The sequence below is a fragment of the Tamandua tetradactyla genome, chromosome 12 (assembly GCF_023851605.1).
Source record: "Tamandua tetradactyla isolate mTamTet1 chromosome 12, mTamTet1.pri, whole genome shotgun sequence".
Lineage (NCBI taxonomy): Eukaryota > Metazoa > Chordata > Mammalia > Pilosa > Myrmecophagidae > Tamandua > Tamandua tetradactyla.
Window position 1 is genome coordinate 75,158,344 of NC_135338.1, and position 19,973 is coordinate 75,178,316.

Here is a 19,973-nt window from a genome sequence, read left to right on the forward strand (position 1 = left end):
CTTCATGCTGGTCCTTTGAAAACTATCTGACAGGTCAAAATATACAACCACAACATTTGTGAGACTGAGATTCATACTGCCCTCTTTGCACCAGTAAGTTGCCCTAGAAGCTCAGGCTGATATACCTGAGATGGGCAATGGGGAATGGACGGTGGTAAGCAAAAATGCTTTCTTAACAAATTTAGAGCCATTTTCTTCATTGAGCACTGCTTTGGTTGCTTTGTATTTCTTATTAGATTCCAGAATTCTGAAAAAGTTGACTTGTCAGTTTTTCCCAGCATAATTGTTTCTATGGAAGGACTAATTTTTGAAGCTCCCTAGTCTGTCCTTTTTTCTGGGATATCACTGGTTGACTGATTTTAAACAAAATGCCAAAACAATTCAATAGGGAAAGGAACATTATTTCAACAAATGGTGCTTAATCAACTGAATATCCATTTCAAAAATGAATAGAATGATTTAATTGGTTTTTATTTTTGTATTTTTATACATTTATCTGTTTGTGGTGATAAATTCAGTGAGGAACCCTTTTTCATTGCTGATATTGGTGACTTGTTTCCTGTCTCTCTCACTCCTATTTATTAGTCTCTCCTGGGTATATCAATCATGTTAGCCTTAAAGAAACAACTCTCAAGTGTACATTTGTTTCTGTTTCATTATTTTCTGCATTTATAGTTATTTTTTTCTTCCTTCCAAATTAATAATAATTTGTTACTATTTTTTGGTTTAACTTCTGGAGATGTATGCTTGCCTTTTTGACGTTACTTTTTTTTCCCATATGTATATTTCAAGCTATAAATATCCCTTTAGCATTGCTGTAGTTGTGTCCCATAAGTTTTGGTAGGGATTTTGATTATATTTACATTTAAGTAAGCCATTGAATTTTAGTAGTACTTTAAAAAATTTTATTTTTAGTTTCCTTCTTGCTTTCTTTAAATTGACGGAGAATTACTTGAAATTCTATTTCCCCCTTTTACTATTTTAGTGGTTTACTCTAGATATTAAAATCTACATCCTTAATTCATCAAGACATGATGTTAATTGGTAATTTTATACTCTTCAACTCTTAGCTTCTTTAAATAAAATTCCTGTTTTATATTCTGTATCTGTAAATTATAATCCATGCATGTGTGAGGTATGTTGAAATCTGTTTTTGTCATTTCTTCTCTCATTCAAGGTGATTGTTTTCCTGTGACCATGCTGATTTTAGGCTATAATCTTACTACTTTTTACTTAAGTGGAATTGCTGATGACCTAAATTTGGGAATTTTTTTCCAGAAACTACTTGTGTTTACTTCCTCTTATGTCTACTTCTGGGGATAATTTTAGTGCCATTCAAGGATCACAGCTTAATTTAAGAACCCTTGTTTCAGTTTAAAATTTGACTGCTGCTCAAGCTCAATGCCCTGATTTCAGAGCATGATCAACATCAAGCTTCAAGTCAAGTCTTTGCCTCTTTTCCAAAGTCTTTCAGCTCTCAGCCACCTCCAGAAAGCATCTTTTGTGTTGAGGGGATTCCCTGAGTGTGTTTTATCTATGAATCTGTCTGCAAAAGGGGCCCTTAGATCTCCTTGTTCATCGTTGTGAAAGAAGTGATAGCATTTTATTCATTATATTGGCTTATTTCAATGGGAAAAGGATGTTACATCATTGCTGTACATCAACTCATTATTTACTCTCTAAAACATTCATAGCATGTTGTTTCATTCATATCATGATTTCTATTATATTATACACTCTTTTCACAATATAAAATGATAGAGAAAAATGATGCATATAATCCTCAACCATATGTAGATTTCTGCTTTTTGAAGTGTAAAATGTATACTATATATTTAGAACATTAAGTTTGATAGAGGGAAGTGATATAGTTATTTCATTTGCAATTCTGTAGAGTAGTAAGTAAATAATTGTATTTCCTTCATATTTTAACTTCTTTTTTCAATTAAGACATCAGTTATTTTGAACTAAGCCATTAGGTACAATGTTCAAGTATTTTAGAGGTTTTGCTTTATTTTGTCTTATTACATGCACATCACAGACTTGGGATAATTATGTGATGCTAAATATATAAATAATACAGTTGTCTATAGCACTAATCATGATGTAACCATTATACTATGTATACTGTATGTATACACACAGACATAAAATCATTTTTATTTGGTATCTGGGAGAATATTTAATCTGGTTTAGACTGTTGAGTTTTCTTTTAGTCAATGGTGTATAAAAAAATAAAGGGTGTGTTAACATTTCTATTTTTTACAATGTTTAGAATTTTTGTTTGTGTAAATAAAGTTTGGGTTACTCAAAATCCATAGTTCTCAATGGGGGTGATTTTGTCTCAATGTAGAACATTTGGCGATGTTTACAGGCATTTCTGTTTGTCACAATGTGGAGATAGAGATGTCACTGGCAGCTAGGGAGTAGAGGTCAGGGATGCTGCTAAATATGCTACAATGCATAGCATAGCTTCCCAACACAAATAATTATCCTGCCCAAAATGTCACTAGGGCTGAGATGGAGAAACTGCTCCAAATAAACTTTAGATTTTATCCTTATGATTTAGTTTATATCATAGCTAACTTGACTGAGAATGATGGACTGAGGTCCAACATTTGGGCTCCACAATTTTTGAATGAAGGCTAACTCACAACCATATGTACAGTTCTGGAATTTTTAAACTTATATTTAAACACGTTCAAGTTGATGTTTTCAGTATTTGGTCATTCATCACAATCAAATCATGGTGAAGAAATCAAATTTGAGAGGTGCTGGACAACCGTGTCTCTCTACACTGGTTTCTCTTTTGATGTTTCCCTGTCCAGGACCAGAGAGTCTCATATGATGCTGGGACAAGATAATGGCTTCACAAATCAGCTACCGTGCTTCCACCTTTTTCCTTCTCATGTTCTTTACTCTGGCTCTTTTAGACAGTTTTCCAAATCTGTGAAATTAGTTACATGCATTAGTTAAACAGACTTTTCCTAACTTTTTTTGAAGGTTATAAAAGTCATGCATTTTATTTTTATTTTTAAACTCTAACCATGATGTTTAACTTTGAAAAGACATTTCAAATGCAACTTATTTGACAGAGCCTCTCTATGGAGTGGCATTTATTTATAGTGCTTTTTTACAAGACCGTAAAATAAGAGATTGCCTTCCATTTGAATTTAAATTTAGCATGGGCATACACACAAATCAATGAGAAATCCACTACCTCTGCTGTTGTACTATTTTGTTTGATAAATCTTCAGTGTGCATATATGATAGCAAATTATTTATAGACTATGTATTTGACTTTGACCTTTTATAAGTTGCAAGAGTCTAGACCTACCTTATAGTCATTTCTTTCCATTTTAAAGCCATGTTTTAAAATTAAGTCCTGCATCTATTCTCAGTTTTAAACCAGTTCTCACCATGATCCTTTTTTGTAGGCATTGGCACATCTCCACTTAATAGAATATGTCGGAGAACAGACTGCTTTGCTAATAAAGGTACATTAAATGCTGTAATATAATGTGCTCCAGCCTCTGTTCCTTTGATTTTGTAAAAAAATAAATCTGGCAAGAATAGGTCACATTAATTATGTAAAAAAGTACCGCAGGGAAGCTATTTTATCTTGTGCAGTCTAGAGATTAAGGGAAACTTTTTCCCAAAGAATATATAATTACAGATGCATGCTATTTTCTTTGCACCTTTAGTTAAAAACTGTCTAAAGAGGAGAGGAATAAAGATACTTGCTTGAATAAATGAATGCTGCAGATACCCAATTCTAGGGCATGCAGAGAGATCAACATCTGATGTTGACATTGAATGTCCGCAAGGAATAAGGCACTCTGCTCTCCCCCCACAACCAGATTGGCTTTGTGCTTACACTTCCATTAGTTACTTCATAGAAATCCAGCCTGAAGATGCTGGTCTAGGGTTCAGGAGAATCAGGATTTCGGCCAGGTTTGGGCACCAAGCTAGGCATTTACCCTGGGCCAGCCATAGTCTCATCCTATGTAAAGAGAAGGAATAATATTCTTGCATGTCCTTCTACCTCTCACATGTCCACGACCTCAGATCATCACTGCTTGTGCCTTAACCATGCACAATTAATTCCTGAATTTGTGTGCTGCTCTCTGTTCTTTCCAGATGGTCCCTGAGGATCAGCGCCTCATGGCTGCCATTGTGCTAATCGTCTGGGTCTCAGCTCTGGCCTCATCCTTGATTGACAACATCCCATTCACTGCCACTATGGTGAGTCTCACCCATCTGCATATGCAGGGTTCAGCTCCCAGTCCCGGCCTGGCCTGGAGCATTCTCCTTCCAAACAAGTAAAGCATGAAATCCTCTCCCTCTGCCACCTTTGTAGGCTTAAAGGACAGAGTGTGGTGAGGTGCTGGAGTGGCCTGCCCAGAGTGCTGTGAGCCATAATCCTGCTACTGGGTAGAGGCATGTGTCCAGGGGGACTGGTTGTGTTGTGGTTGTCTCTTTTGGAAAAGGCTGTGCTTTCACTTTTTCACTTTTCCTCACACACTAAAAGACTGTGTGAGGTTTTCATCTGTTAATCCCTGTAAATGTAAAAGAGGACATTATTCTAATCGGCATGGGTGGCTTCCCATGCTGGACCTGGGCAGGTTTTCTCAGTTTTCTGTGTAGTCCCAAACTCCAGCTGAGACTAGGAGTGCACTAGCTGACATGCCTGCTGTAGGTACAGGAGAGTCCATTCCAACATACTTCATTGCTTCCCACAGGACTTGTAAATCCCTGAAATGACAAAGTAAAGACTGGAACAAGGATACAAGAATCTGGGGTCCCATAACACATTCTTGAGGTCCGTGATGTGCTGGACACTGAAAGACAAGCATGCATGAGCCCTTCTTATGATTGGCCATTGAACAGGAGTTTTCTCTGACGTTTTCATGACCTTGAGCCCCCATTCCGATCCCCTATCTATCGCAAAGCCTAGAATAGTTGGTGTGCAGGGCTCCCAAGGCATGCGTCACCTTATAGTATTTTTGGGGGCCACCTTGGATCCAAAGGATAGAGCAGCAGAGCCTGGACAGTGAGGAGAGGGTGGGCCAGGCTTCAGCAGTGGGTTTTCCTCTCTCAGGACCTGAGTCAGAACTGGCGATTGACATCACTAACAGCCGGTCTGAAATTCTCAGTTGATGTCTGGGTAGCTCTCCAGCCACCTAGCTATTGTTCTTTGTCCATGGTCTGGATTTAGTAATTCTGAATGAACTCTTTTGTCGTTGTTATTAAAATTTTCTTCATAAAGTCCCAAGTTAGAAAAGTCCTACATGTTGTTGGATCTCCTTGTCTGAGCTTGGAGGGCACTGCTGTTTGTTCTGGCTGTGGGGTGCCTGAGAACCAGCAGATGGACAGATGCAGTACCTCCTAGAAGCTGTCTGAGGCAGGCTCACTCTATCTGAGACACTCCTGAGACCTTTGCTTCTGAGATAACAAGCCTCCTTGTGCACCCCTCCTCTTCTCAAATGAAATGAAGCCTATATACCATGTTGCCACACTCTATGACCCACAATACAGAGATGTTAATAAGCAAATCACCATGTATTCACCCTTGTGGCTCTGTGTTCACAGCCAATAAAGCATGCCCTCTGGGGTGCTTCTAGGTTCAGGAGGCAGTTCCACTCTAGGACTCAATTAGAGGGTCCAGTTAGGTCTGAGCATTCCCAACCCTCTCTGCCAGGACACAAGGCTACACTGACCCCTCCCAACCTGGTATTGGTGAGTTTAGAATTTGGGTGACGGGAAAGGAGAAGTAGAGAGAAAGAGGCAGGCCAGAGCATCTTTCCAAAAGGATATGGAGCCATGATCTCAAGACCTTGAACTCTTTAAATATAGAGAGGCAAGCAGGGAGTTGGGGTAGGCTCAGGACTGAAGTAAAGGGAGGAGATAAATCGGGTTCAACCCCAGAACCAGAAGAAGAATTGGGAAACTGCTGAAAAATATGAGCCTGTTTATTCTAACTTTCCTGAGTTTTAACAGTTGGCCTATCCCTTGACTTATAGCTGTGACAGGAGAGAACAGGATGGCTGGGAACTGTAGATGTGGTGTTCTGCAGGGTGCAAAGGGTATAAATGTACCACATGCTATTATAAATGGAGTTCAGTGAGGCAGCTTTAATTTTATGAAATTTATTTATTCCTGTAATTATAAGCAATATATTCATCATGGGAATTGAGAAAACAAAGAAAAGAATGACCTGTAATTCCATCAAGTAGAGATAACTCCTGGCATTTTTTGCTAGTCTTTTTTCTTGTATGGCTTTTTAAAAACATATCATGTAATATATAAAATTTTATATCCTTTATATCTTACTTTTACAATGGAATATAATTTTACTGTAATATCTTTAATACATGGAAAACATAAAGTATGTTAAAATGTAATATTAAAATCCTTAACATAATCATCACCCCATGTTTGTATATCAGACATCTTTTTATTGCTATATTTATTTTGTGACTCTATCATCATTCACCTAACATCCTCCCCTATTACTGGAAATCTAGACAGCTCTATATTCTAAAATTAAGATACTTCTAACATTTTCATTACCCAAATTTTAATAGTTACTTAAAAGCTGACTTTAACTTTAAATTCAATAATTTAAAAAATAAACAACAGGATTTCAGAGAAGAGTATGACAAATATCCATATACTTACCTAAAATGAGTCAATCTGAACATTTTATCCTCTTTGGCTTAGGTCTTTTTGTGTTTATTTTATTTTTAAGAAGTTAAACATTATAGTTGAAGCTGAGGTTCTCTATTCTTTGCCCTGTATCACTGTACCCCCCATACACACACCAAGGATCTTTTATGTCCTTCTGTCTCATAAGGCAACTACTCTCGTAAAGTTGGGGTATGTTTATTCATTCAATGGGACATTATGGAAAGGATCAGGGGAAGAATTTTGGTTAATGTTTCTCAACATGGACAGAAACAAAATATTGATTGGCTAAAGCAAGAAAACATGCATAAATTGAATGCAAGTTCTTGAAATCCATAAACCTATGTCGTGTGGCTGCCCCACATAGGCTCATGGCCTCTAAACTTGCTGGGTTAGAGGAGAGTGCCCTGGAGAGCCCTGGAGAGCCCTTGGGGTTAACCAGAGGGATACCTGAAACTTCTTTCCCAGTTCCTGGGTGGAAGCAGGCATGCAGCCCTGTCCAAGGACAGAGGTCTGGGCAGTATGGGGCATAGGGTTTTGGGAGTTCATCTAGTTCTGTGCCACCTTCCCTTCTTCCTTCTTTCCCTCCTTTTTCATTTGTCTTTTCACTACTACTTTCTAATTTAATTTTGTATAGTAAGAGTATAAGTCCATAAGACTTAGAAAACCCTGAGACATGCTTTATCGGAGGATGTGGCCAAGTTTGTTCCATTAAGTTCTACACTATACAAGCTTATCAATTGTGCTGTACATCTTTAGATCCACAAGTCAGTCTTTAATGAATCTGTTCTGATAGAGGAGCCCTAAAATCTTCTCAGTTTATGTATTTATCTTTTTCTTCTTGCAATTCCATGTTTCATGGTCATAGTAGGTGTTGGAGGTTCTTTATTGATGTATCTGGGTGGATGACTCTTTGTATCATTGTGGAGTTCTCTGCCTTCTTTGTCTTTTACCAACCCTTTATTTCCAGTCACTTTTAAATTGTTGTTTCGTATCTTTTTTTTAGCTGTGTTTTTCTAAGCAGTATGTAAATGAGCGCTTAATATTCCAAGTAGATAATCTGCATCTTTTAATAGAATAGTTTAACATGTTTAAATGTATTGTGATGATTGATGGAATTGAATTGTTTCTGCCATTTTATTTTGGGTTTTCCATTTGTTATGCTCTTTCTTTTCTGATTCTTTTTTTTCCCTGTCATTTCCTGACTTCTTCTGAACTGAAAAATCCTAATACTTCCACCTTCAACTCCCAGTTGGTTTGGAAATTATTGCTTTTATTTCTAAACTTTTAGTGGGTATCTTTCTATTTATAATGTACATGGTTGTATCAGCATTTCATTCAACAGTTGCAATCATCAGAACTCACTTTAACTAGTATAAGAGGAAAATAAATGCATCTAAAGACAGTGCACAGTTCCAAGAATTTCTGAGAGACATCCAGGAACCCAAGGTCATACTGCATAGGAGATGAGGAAAGGGAGTTTCCATTTTTGCCTTTGGGAATCAGCACTCATAAAGTAGAGTGTACTCTAAACATTGGACAGATTTCTACTTCAGATCTTTGATGTTTTACTTGCTATGCAGCACTCCTTTGTCCTCTGGGGTCCAATAGCACATACCTCCCCACGGTATTCATCAAACTGATTGTCAAGATATATCTGCAACTGTCTGGGAACCCTGTCCTACTCATGTTTTTATCTTCATTCACTAAAAAGTACCCAGCACAAAGAAGATATTTAACAAGTATTTGAAAATGAATGAAACAATGGACAAACTGTGGTAGATGAATTTCGTAAAGTACCTTCCTCTCAGTTCATGTTCCTTGCATGCTGATAGTTTGATGGAATTGTGTACCCAGTTCTTCCCTGTGCTCCTCAGAGTATCACACAGTGTCACTGTGCTGGCCATCTGCCAGACTTCTCCCTGCATCTGGCACAGACCCCGATCTCTTGTTGGACTTAGGGAACTTTCTTAGTGTGTTGCTGGGAATGTCCTCTAAGGCCTCTTTTGTTCTTTGCCTTTGGCAACAACTTTTCCCTGCAGCTCTTTTCCTTCTTCTCAAGCCAATATCACCAGCATATAGCCCTTCTACATTCTCCCAGTGGGCAGTAGGCAATCTGTTCTCTGAATTCCCCTTCCTTGTGACAGCCATAGGTACCGACACTGCTGGCTTGGAAGTCTGAGGCGCAAGGTTTGGCTTGCCTGCTCATTTGCAATGCTGGGTATCCCTGGTCATAACAGCACATGTGGGCTTACTGCAAGGCATAGGAATTGGATGGGCTTTACCGATCCATTCATATTGGAGATGTGGCCAATGCCTGCCGGAGTCTCCCTTCTTCTGGATCTTCCTTCCTGTCTACTTGTGACAATAATGTTCAGCACATTCCTATGGGCTCCAGCTGCTCATCACCTCCTCCTTCATTGCCTGTCCTGTGGACATTGGGCCTCTAATTCTCCTTACACATGTAAGCTAACACATCTTAATAAATCCAAATGAACATAGATGTCCCCTATTGGTTTGTTCTTCATTGGCATCTGCTACTGGTCTGGCATTTAGTTGAACCCTGACAGCTGCAGTGGTAAAAAATGGTCTTTGGGCAGTGATTTAGATGTCTAGCCTCAAAAGAATAGCTCCTACTTTCCTCTCTTGGAGAGTCTTCACTCTGCATGGCTGTGGAGTCCTCTGAACTCCAGGTGTGCCTTGGAGAGAAACTAGGGAGTCAATGAGAATACTGAGCATACCTGGATCTTTGCCATCACACATGACCTCTGAGCCATTTGTTGGAGTAGGGAGAAACCCAGTCTTGTCATCTTGAGACCTTTCTATTCTATTGGGTCTCACATGGATCTGCAGAATCTAGGATATCTGAACTTCTTCTGCTGTAAGAGAGCTGGTCCTTTTCTTATCTCTGGGGCTTGCTCCAACCAAACACCCCTGAGAGTACTTTGTCCATCTGTGTACACTGGTAAGGTCTGCTCAGGGTCAAGTGCTGTGTGAGTTTTTTATATTGGTGAAGTTCCCACCTTCTTAGCTCTGTTCTTTTCCTAGGTAATGAACAAAAAAACCAAAAAGCAATCTACTATAATACCATCAGGTCAATACAATGGCAGAAAACTAGACTGAGATAGGTTTATTCTGCCGAAGGTCATCAAACACACACTGAAGAGACCAAAGAAGCAGTGATTTGGGATTTCTGCTGCCTGGCTTGGAGAATTGCCTATATTTTACTCAATCCTTTTCAACTGTGGTCACAGTCATCTTATCAGGTCAACTGGACACATTAGTGGGGATATTTGAGCACATGGAAAAGTAAAAATCATCAGAAGACTGGTAGATGGAAGCACCATTTCCAATGACTAGAAAATGAAGATAAGTCAGAACACAACAAACAGCACTGAGCTAGATTACAGAGGCTTGTAAACATGTTTTGTCTCTGGGAAGAACTGGCCCTGGCTGCAGAATAGTATGCTCCTACCCTCAGAGCTAGCTTTCAGACTGCACAGCAGCAGCATTTTTTGCATGTGTGAATTATGGAAGAAATCAATCAAGAATCCCTTCATAGCATCTCTGCCTTCTTCTGACCTGATTAAAGCTGTTAAAATCATGAGGAAAATGATGACCCATGTATTAAAGAGTTGGCGGTATCTCAAGTGGAAATAATTGGCTGCTTGACAGCTAAGTTTCTTGTATTTTCTCTGGTACAGCTTCCCTTTACTTATGGCCAAAGGGAATGCAGGCAGAGGAAATGGATATTACTATGATAGACTCATTGATCAGAAAGGGGTCTTTTCATTCCCACCTAATTGTCTCTTGAGGACAGGAAAATAGTGTTGTCAATAATCAAACCCAGAATTGGTGTTGCATATGGACTGGAGAGAGGCCAGCTCAAGCCCTTCATAGAAGCATTCCAGGGATTTCCTGGGTGACTTATTATAATTTCTTTGCAGGTATGCAGGTCCCTTGCCTTAATGATATTTCTGTTGTAAGAGATGGGGTCTGCCTTTGACAAAAGATGCTGCCTCAGCTTGGGTTAGGAGAAGAGAGGTCCATGTGACAACTGACCAGTGAGCATGGGTGATGACCAGCAAGTGTGGGAGACCATGGTGTGTGTGGGAGATAACCAGCGTGTGCGAGTGACCAGCAAGTATGGGTGATGATGCATGAGTGTAGGTGATGTCCCGTGTGTGTGGGTGATGACTGGGCCAGCATACATTGGAGGCAACTGGCAGGTTGGGTGTGACAACTGGCAAGAGTAGAAGTCCAGGGGTGTGTATGGAAGATGACCAGCGATTGTGGGTGATGACTGGCAAATATGGGGGATGACTGGTGAGTGTGAGAGACAGCTGGTGAGTGTGCGTGATAACTGGCCTGTGTGGGTGATGATCAGCATGTGTGAGTGGTGACCAGTGAGCAAGGGTGACAACCAGCATGTGTGGGTGATAACCAGTGAGCACGAGTGATGACCAGCATGTGTGGATGGTGAACAGCAAGCATGAATGACAACCAGCATGTGTGAGTGATGACCAGCAGGCATGGGTGACAACTAGCATGTATGGGTGGTGACTGGCAAGTATGGGTAATGATGGGTACACAGGGTGACCATCATCTTCTTGGAAGGGTTCTTTCTTAGAAAATCACATGAGTATTATTCCAAGGAAGTGAGCTTAAAAAAGCAAAGTCACAGGTCATCTCTTCTTTGGTGGTATCTTTTCTGGAAAGTTTGTCTTTAGTTTGGGGGTGTTTCTCCCAAATTTGTGTAGTCAACTATGTGGTCATCAGGTAGGAAGCACCATTTACATTTGTCTGTGCAGGTCATCTCTTCTTTGGTGGTATCTTTTCTGGAAAGTTTGTCTTTAGTTTGGGGGTGTTTCTCCCAAATTTGTGTAGGCAACTATGCGGTCATCAGGTAGGAAGCATCATTTACATTTGTCTGTGATGTTTCTCTTCTTCCATTTGGTGAAAAAGAATATCCGATGATTCAATAAAACCTAAAGAATTGTCATTTGTGATTTGTAGTTTCATAGTTTGTTGAAGTTTTGCTTTTATCATTATCTTCTGAGTAGAGAGAATCAGGCTGTAAATGGAGTTCTCTCTCCAGGACAACTTTCCAATTCGTCAGTGAAAATTCCAATCAAGGCTGCCAGACCATAGGAAAACACTTCAGAGCTTCTTCAAAGTTTGCACTCTAAAATTCTCCTGGCCCTTCTGCCTTCTGCCCTCCCCATTCACTTTCACCTTTGCTCATCTTTAAGGGTGTCACTGTTAAACAATATTTAACAACTGGGCATGCAATCAGCACATCCACTGAAATTGTGAAGCAGGAAGCTTGAGAGCCCCTGTTCCATTGTGCTGGCCATATTACCTCACTTGCTGAATTGGGAGATTGTGGGAAGAGGAGGAGGGTCCTGAGAGGCCAAGGCAAGGGTCTTGGGACCATGGCTCTCTATCAACTGGTGTAGAAATTTAACAAACATGACTGGATTGGGAAATCCCTCTGGCTTGGATCTGACTCTCCGTTTTTCCTTTTCTCCTCTCCAGTGGACAGGAGATGGAGGAAGCTGTGGGAACCTCACTGTGGGCTGGGCCAAGCCCAAATCTGTGCTAGGGGCAGCTCTCTCAGGCCTTTTGGCACATTCCCCAGAAGACTATATTGGAAACCTTAAATACATAGCTAATGTCTGAGAATTCCTGACTGTCTTTCTCTTGTTCAACCTTGTTTGTTGAACCTCAGTTGTTTGAATAGGAAGAATTTTCAGGCAGTTTTCAAGTTAAGGTGTATTCTTGTAGAGTGTGCTGAATTTAAAAATTGGTAATTTATGCACACAGTTTTGTGGGATTTCTCTAACTGATCTCTGTGTGGATAAGCTCATCTCTGTGTGGTAGCCTTTTGCTCAAGGCTGGCTTGTTCGGTGTGGCTCCTTCCTCCTGGGGTTCCTCCAGCCCTGTCCCAAACATTGCCAACAGGCTAGGGCAGGTTGCTATAACCCCAGGCAAAGAAAAGCACCACTTCAGAGACACCAAGTCAGAAGCATTTTCACAATTGCTTTTGGCTTTTTACTTCATCTCATATTCATTTAATCCCATCAGTGCCCAGCTTTCAAGGACTGGGCACATGACTGGCAGACTCATGGGTCTGGGGGCTGACTGCAGACTGTCGGTCAGGGCTCTTTTGGGGCTGACAGGGACAGATGTGTTGTACCCCTTCGGCACCCGCGGAGCACTGAAACTGCCTGGGACTCTTTCAGGGCCAAGCCTGGAGCTCCTAAGGGGCATGCAGAAGCATACCATGTGTCAAGTTTACCCGTTTTCCAATGATGTTCCACTGGTCCAAGCCCCAAGGGAAGGTGGGGAGGGGACTCCACCATCCCCATGGAGAGACACTGCAAAGGGTATGTCTGTGAAATATTTTGGTGAAGTAAAGCACTGGGGAGTATCTGGCCTTCCAGAATGAAAAACAGAGACTTGCTGTCTCTAAGCTCCCCACACTTGGTGATACTGCCCACGGCTAATGATCTCGGCACAGGTGCCAGCCTTTTGTTTGTGACTTTGTGTCTTTTCCAGATGAGTTGCCATGGAAACCCCTGTCCTCCTGCTTTTGATGAAGGGTGACAAAAGGCCCTGCCTTGAGGCAGCAGGTGTGGGGCTTGTGGGTTACCCTCAGGTACTCTGGCAGAGGTGACATCAAACACACTCCTGAGCCTCACTGAAAGAGGTTCAATGGCCACTTGCTTCTCTGTTCTTCATTAGCACATAAACCACAAGGGGGCATGCTTTTAAAATACAAATTCTTTGTATTGAATGTAAACAAAAACTTTGCAACCATTACATTTCGTTTCTGTGATCATATGAAATATATCTTCCTTAGAAAAGTACACTCGATGTTGGCATGACTGACTAGAGAATAATGCTTCCTTGATGAGTCTAATGCCTGTAAGATGTCAGGGGCTTGGGTGTAATTGGGCAGAGCAGTGGCAAGGAGCAGCTTAGCACACATTTACCAATGTGGGGTTTAGAGTCTGAGGACTGCTCACATGCCGGCTTCTCTGCCTCTCAGTTTCCTCGTATGTCAATGGAAAGAATATCAGGATTACAGAGTGCTGCATGCATAGATTTTGCACAGGATTTGGTACACTTCAGGGCTTAATAAGTGTGATTGTGTGGTTATGCTCCCAGGTACTGTGTTAGACTCACATGCCATTAAGATTTCAGATTCACAGTAGTACCTTAGGGTGCTACTAAGGAAAAGGCTGGAATTAAAGGACATGCAGCTGGGTTCAAACTCAAGTTTTGTGGATTCTAAAACTCACTTTGGTTTCCTACCAGCCATTCAATGCCTCTTACATGCTGAAGTACTGCTTTGGATTTTGTTTTTTTTTTGCATGCGCAGGCACAGGGAATTGAAACCAGGTCTCTGGCATGGCAGGCGAGAACTCTGCCTGCTGAGCCCTCATGGCCCACCCCTGCTTTGAATTTTGTAAATAAATCACAACATGGGCAGTGCTTCTCAGCTTCCGGGTAACGTAATTTCTTTATCCTTCTCCTCCCCAGATTCCTGTGCTTCTGAATTTGTGCCAAGACCCGGAGGTCAGTCTTCCTGTGCAGCCACTCATGTATTCCTTGGCCATTGGCGCCTGCCTGGGAGGTAAATGAGTCTTGACTACATCGGAGGGGGAAAGCCATGCAGACACTGCTATTGATGCATCTGAAATAAAAAGTTCCTGTTTTTAAGATAGAAAGTAAATTAAAGAAAGCCCTCATGATTTCCTGGGTGAAAACACATCTTCAGCTTTTATTGGAGCAATTCTAGAGCTAACTCAGTTCCTCTGCAAAACCGGGCACTTCCGACTCTCGGTGGAACTGCATTGGCTTTTTTAAAACCCATGGCCTGAGGACTGTCATTATCAATGTCTGGAAGTTAATGTGCTGCCAGACTGCTTCCAAGTAGTCTGTGGTTTATGTTTGGAACAGATTTTGAAGCAGAAGCTGTCCTCAGTCCCAGTTCCCGTTCTCTTTCATTCGCTCCTTAAGGAATTGGGTTGAAGTGCTGAATGAGAGAACAAAGAATGTGGGACTAGGAATGAGAAGAAAGATTGAGAATCTGGGAGGGAGGCTGTTCTTTGGAGAAATTGAAAGTGATTTAGAGGAACTGTTAGGAGAGGCTCAGCTCTGTGGAGCAAATACAAGAGCACTGGGATATAATTGTTTTTGGAAGGGCTTCTATTAGGCTCTTTTAGGAAGCCTGATCACAAGAGGATTGTGAAGAATCTTAAAGAAACCAGGTCCATTCTAAGTTTCTATTCTTATAGCAGGCATGCTTAGATAATCCATCTTTCTTTGTTCTTTGATTGATCTCTGACTATTGAGTCAATAACTTTCTGTTTAGTTTATCTTCCTGTTTGTAGAAAGTGATTAATGTGATCCAGTGAAGTTTGTATAATTTCTGCAGACAGGTAATTCACCTAATTCAGTGACTGAACCCTTGAGTTCTTATAAGAGTAAACACCTGTTAAATTTGCTCCCATTTGAGAACAGCCCCAGGAGAAATGGTGACTCCTACATTTAATGTCAGCAGTAGAACAGAGTCCAAGATGCATAGGGATGTGTCTCCCATACAGGGTTTTATTCATTCGACCTTACCGAGTATCTACTATTTACCCTGCACTGCACTTGACTGTAACTCAGTGTTAGCATTCTTGAGTGGGGAGACAACCCCCTAAACTGAGGTAAAACGTAAAATGGGCTGTCCTGTAATGGTGGTAGACAGAGCATTCAGGAAGCACCAGGTGAGATGTCAGGGAAAGTTAGAGAAGTTTCTCCCAAGGATAGTTTTAAATTGAGTCTCAAGGGATAAGAAGCCTCCTGGATTGGCTCTGACTCCTTCAAGCATGTGGGAGTTCTCAAGGAGAGAAGCTAATATGGGCAATTTGTGTGGCTGATAATATCAAATACACTTGCTGACTGAGCCCCTTTGAAAGCAGGAATGCAGCTGAAATGAATAATAAAGGTTTGAATTCTTGATATCTTTTTAACTGGGCAGCTCTGATCCTTGAATGACTTGTATTCCTGATATAACAGATAACCAATCCTGCTGCCCTTAATGCTACAATTATTTCATCAGGGACCCCTCTCTCACTGACTCCTGGGGTTTGACATTTTGAAGACTACTTATATAGAAGTTTTCAATTAGTTTTATAAATGCTGTTTGTTGTAAAAATTGGGTGTGATTTGCAGGTGGTTTGAACAAAAAAATATTTCCTGGTCTAACTCCAATGCATTTTAGTTGATCTTTTTCTAAGAGCCAAGAACAATTCAAATAACACAAGTAGAATTTGCCTTATCCTAGATTTCCTAGAAAGCAGAGACTGAGGTGAAGTTTACATGTGAAGGCTCTATTAGGAGGGGTGATCCTGGAGCAGAAAGAGATGGGGAGGAAGTGAAGTGAGGTAGTGGAGGAGAGAAGGCAAATGCAGGATGTATTCCCAACCTAGCAACAGCTTCACAAGAAAACAAAGCCGGTTTCCAGCTCAGTGGGAAATCTTCTAGATGGGTCCTGGGGAATCATGTGCCTTTGTAGAGAAGGAGGAAGGGAGAGATTTACCTATGAGTTCCTTCCTGTTTCCAGTCTCTAATTAGTCAAAGTTTGTCTCAGAAGACTCTTACATCCAGGTGGGGAACATTAACTTGCAAGATACCTTTGCTCTCAACCCGACAGAGAACAAACCAGATGAGCTACAAAGTCATCATTTTTAATAACCCAAAAGAATATTGAAGATGCAGAGAAACAAATATGAAATAAATTTCAGAAAGCAGAAAGCCCTTCCAAGAGTTGTGGAGAACATTCCTTGCTAGGGGTGAGGCAGGATAGCAGACCAGAATCTCAGTATCCTCAAGGAACAGGTGGTGAAGGCAGGGAAGATACAATGAGAGAAGGCCTAGAAGCTCAGGCTCCCAGGATGCACAGCAGGGTCCTCCTGGGCTGGACCAAGGCAGGGAGCATGCTCCTCCCAGGATGCACTGTGGGGCCCTCTCTGGGCTGGACCAAGGCAGGGAGCATGCTCCTCCCAGGATGCACTGTGGGGCCCTCTCTGGGCTGGGCCAGGGCAGGGAGCATATTCTTGAGGCAGAGATCAGTACAGAATTGCAGAGCAGAAGACCAGCAGCAATCGACAGAGAGGCAGCCAAAATGTAGAAAGAGAAAGTCTCTATGGTTTGGAAAACTGGTGGCTTCCCAAGAATTTCCCTGTGCTTAGATCTAAGCCTTCTGGAAGGGAAACTCATGATCTTACCCTCACAATATGTAGCTAGTGGCAAATTCAGTCTAACCCAAGTGCAACAAAACTGGATCCTGCTCAACAACAGGTTGGATTGGCTCCGTGCCTCATGCAGGCAGCCCGGTACAGATGGGACACACTTTTTTGGGGGAGAGGGGGCGGGTAGGTATAAATAGTTTTAGGACTTTTTCTACAATTCTTTACACAAAATTTCCAGCATTCCATTAACTTGCTAAAGAGCATCTACTGAAAAGCCCTACAGCTAATGTCATAGATACTTAATGGTAAAAGACTGAATGCTTTCCCCCTAAGATCAGGAACGAGACAAGCATTTCCCTGACAACCACTCTTATTCAACACAGTACTGAAAGTTCTAGTTATTGCAATATGACAAGAAAAGGAAAGTGAAGGCATATGGATCAGAAGGAAGGAATAAAACTGTCTCTATTGCAGGTGACATAGCATGAGTTGTTACCAAGCAAGCAATCTCATTGCCTGCTGTGCACAGATTCAATACTGTGACACTAGGAGTTTGAGAAAAGAAAGAGTTTTATTACTTTTACTTAGCAGCCAAGAAAGGAGACAGATGCAAGCTCAGATATGTCCCTCTGAGCTGAGGATGCTTATGTTATCCTCATAAGATAACATAAGCATGGAAGGGGATAGTCTAGAGATGTGATTCAGGATGGGGTGAGATAACGCAGGTCAAGAGGCAGAGTTAAGTGGCACAGGCACCATTATAAATCATGCTTGTTCATATATCACATGCTTAAAAATGGTACCCTTGGACATGATGAGGGGCATGTTTTTTAGTAGTAGTATCATTAAACATAGGTAACTTTAAGTCAAAGTTTGTCCTTTTGCACATGTTCCAGTCTCCAGATTTAGCTGGAACTAGTTTTGACTAGTTTCTGCAGGAAAGAAGGATATAAGAAGGCTTGTGGTGAAGCAGGTCACTTATTAATAAACATGAGTAGGTGAACCTCAAGAAAGTAAGGGAAAGGAAATGGGTTTGCTAGCAGCCGGTTTCAAATTGTTTATGCATATCCCCAGAAACCTATTGTAAAACAAAAACAAAAAGTCCTGAAAGTAATATGAGAGTTCAACAAAGTGGCAAAATGCGGGACAATAGATAGATAGATAGGTAGATATTTGTGTTTCTAGCTATCAGTAAGCACATGGGTACTAAAATTAAATATGCAATATAATTTCCAATCATTAGGTATAAATCTCATTGTATTTTGTCAGATCGCTTAAAGAGAACTTCAGTGGGTAGAAGTATGAACTGTAGTGGGCAGAATTTTCCTGGGATTTTGCAGGAGATTATGATGTGTTTTCATTGTCAGAAGTGACTTGGGCAACACCCACCCTGTAGCAGCTGCTTCCCTAGTGTCCTCCCAAGAAGATGGGCCCTCTGAGGAGCCTCTATCTACCACTGTAAAGCTCTTCTCAGTTTCTCCATCTTTATACCTTGTCTATTGCTCTCATCCTTTGAGCTATAACTGTAACTCTTTTTGTATGTTCTTTGATTTTGTCCTTTCCCCTTTTATATGAATACAGAGGGAACCTGCTAAGGTCCGTTTAAGATCCATTCCATCAGTGATGGAGATGGGAAACATTTGTATTGTCTGGAAATTTCCATCTTTCCTTCGGTTGCAATATGCTATGTCAGTGGTTTTACTTTCCATTTTTGCCATTTTTCCTAATAAAGACAATAGAAAATAAAATGTGTAAATGATTTTATAAATTTTTCTCCATTTGATGTACTTATTTTGCTTGCTGTACAGATAAAGGGCATGATTCTGCCTGAGTTGGTCTATTGACCAGAAGACATAGCTGAAAACATTGTCTGCTGATGTGTTAAATCCCAATCTGAAAACCAAAACAGCCATTTAAGGGCACCCATGTGGACTGTGTGAAGGTGTGAGCCACGTGTGCATTCCATCACACAACTGGAGGACCTCTGGGCTGTAACTTGCGTTCCCACTACCCTAACCCCTGGATTCTGTAAGCAATTGCTCTGTTGCCAGTGTGGCTGCTCAGCATGGGGCTGAGTGGAAAATCCTGGATTAAGCATTAGAGTACCAATACTTAATGATTGGTCCCATCATGGGTCAGCTGCTATTTTGTAGATGGTTCCATTACCCTGCATTGAGGGAAGTGAGAATAAACAGCTTTAGGATAGTCACAGCTGAGTTCATATTAAGGAAGCAGAAGTTCTTCATAGATTAAACAGCACTATGCACCCAAAGTCTCCAACAGCAGAGGTAAGCTGGGACCCAAAGAGGCCAAGCCATACCCTCAGTTTCTGTGCAGTAGGGGGAACATTTAAAATGATGTTTCATTCATCCTTTCCTTTAATATATATGGGAGTGACTCCCTATTCTGTAAAATTAATGCCCCATGAAAGTGGACTGATGCAACACTAGCCACCAGTTCACCTGGCACCCTTCATTGTCCTCTCTGGGGCATGCACAGGAGATTCTCTCTCTGACCTCAGCTTCAGAGATACTTGCACTGCTGCCCAATGACTTCTGTATCCTACTGTGCAGGCCTAGGATTTGATCACTCTCCTCCCTTCCTCACAAGGCTACTGGGGAGCTGCCATCATGTCTGAGTCCCTCTGCCAAGCACAGAGACCTTCCAGGTGTGCTCTTTGTGTAAAGTACCAACTTTACACCTGGCTCCAGCTCCTTTTCCACTTTTCTGCGCACCTCATTTATTTCCCTTGCACATTTTAACTTAACTAGCAGACTGTACCCTCAGTGCATAAGGACTTGGAGAAAAGAATGATGATCTTTAATACCAGGGGCTTTCCTTGAGGGTCCCATTGCTCCCACATTTTCTGCATATTTACCAGTCAGTCCTGCCTATGCTCATTTCTTGGACTCATCTTCTCCAAAGAAAGAGCTTGAATCTCAATTCTCCTCAATTTAGATTCCTGTCTCCACTCACCTGTCCTTATCATCCACATTTTCATGCAGCCAGGAGACCAAGTAAACCACCCCTCTCTCA

The 19,973-nt window shown here is 41.2% G+C and overlaps 1 protein-coding gene across 1 annotated transcript in view; it reads left to right on the forward strand.

Annotated features, from left to right (window-relative positions):
- Window positions 1-19,973, forward strand: part of OCA2 (OCA2 melanosomal transmembrane protein) — a 366,025-nt gene that overhangs the window by 245,016 nt on the left and 101,036 nt on the right. Inside the window, exons 19-21 of the mRNA XM_077122323.1 lie at window positions 3,438-3,497; window positions 4,141-4,245; window positions 14,236-14,329. Of these exons, the coding sequence (XP_076978438.1) occupies window positions 3,438-3,497; window positions 4,141-4,245; window positions 14,236-14,329 (259 nt within the window). The remainder of the gene's footprint in view (window positions 1-3,437; window positions 3,498-4,140; window positions 4,246-14,235; window positions 14,330-19,973) is intronic.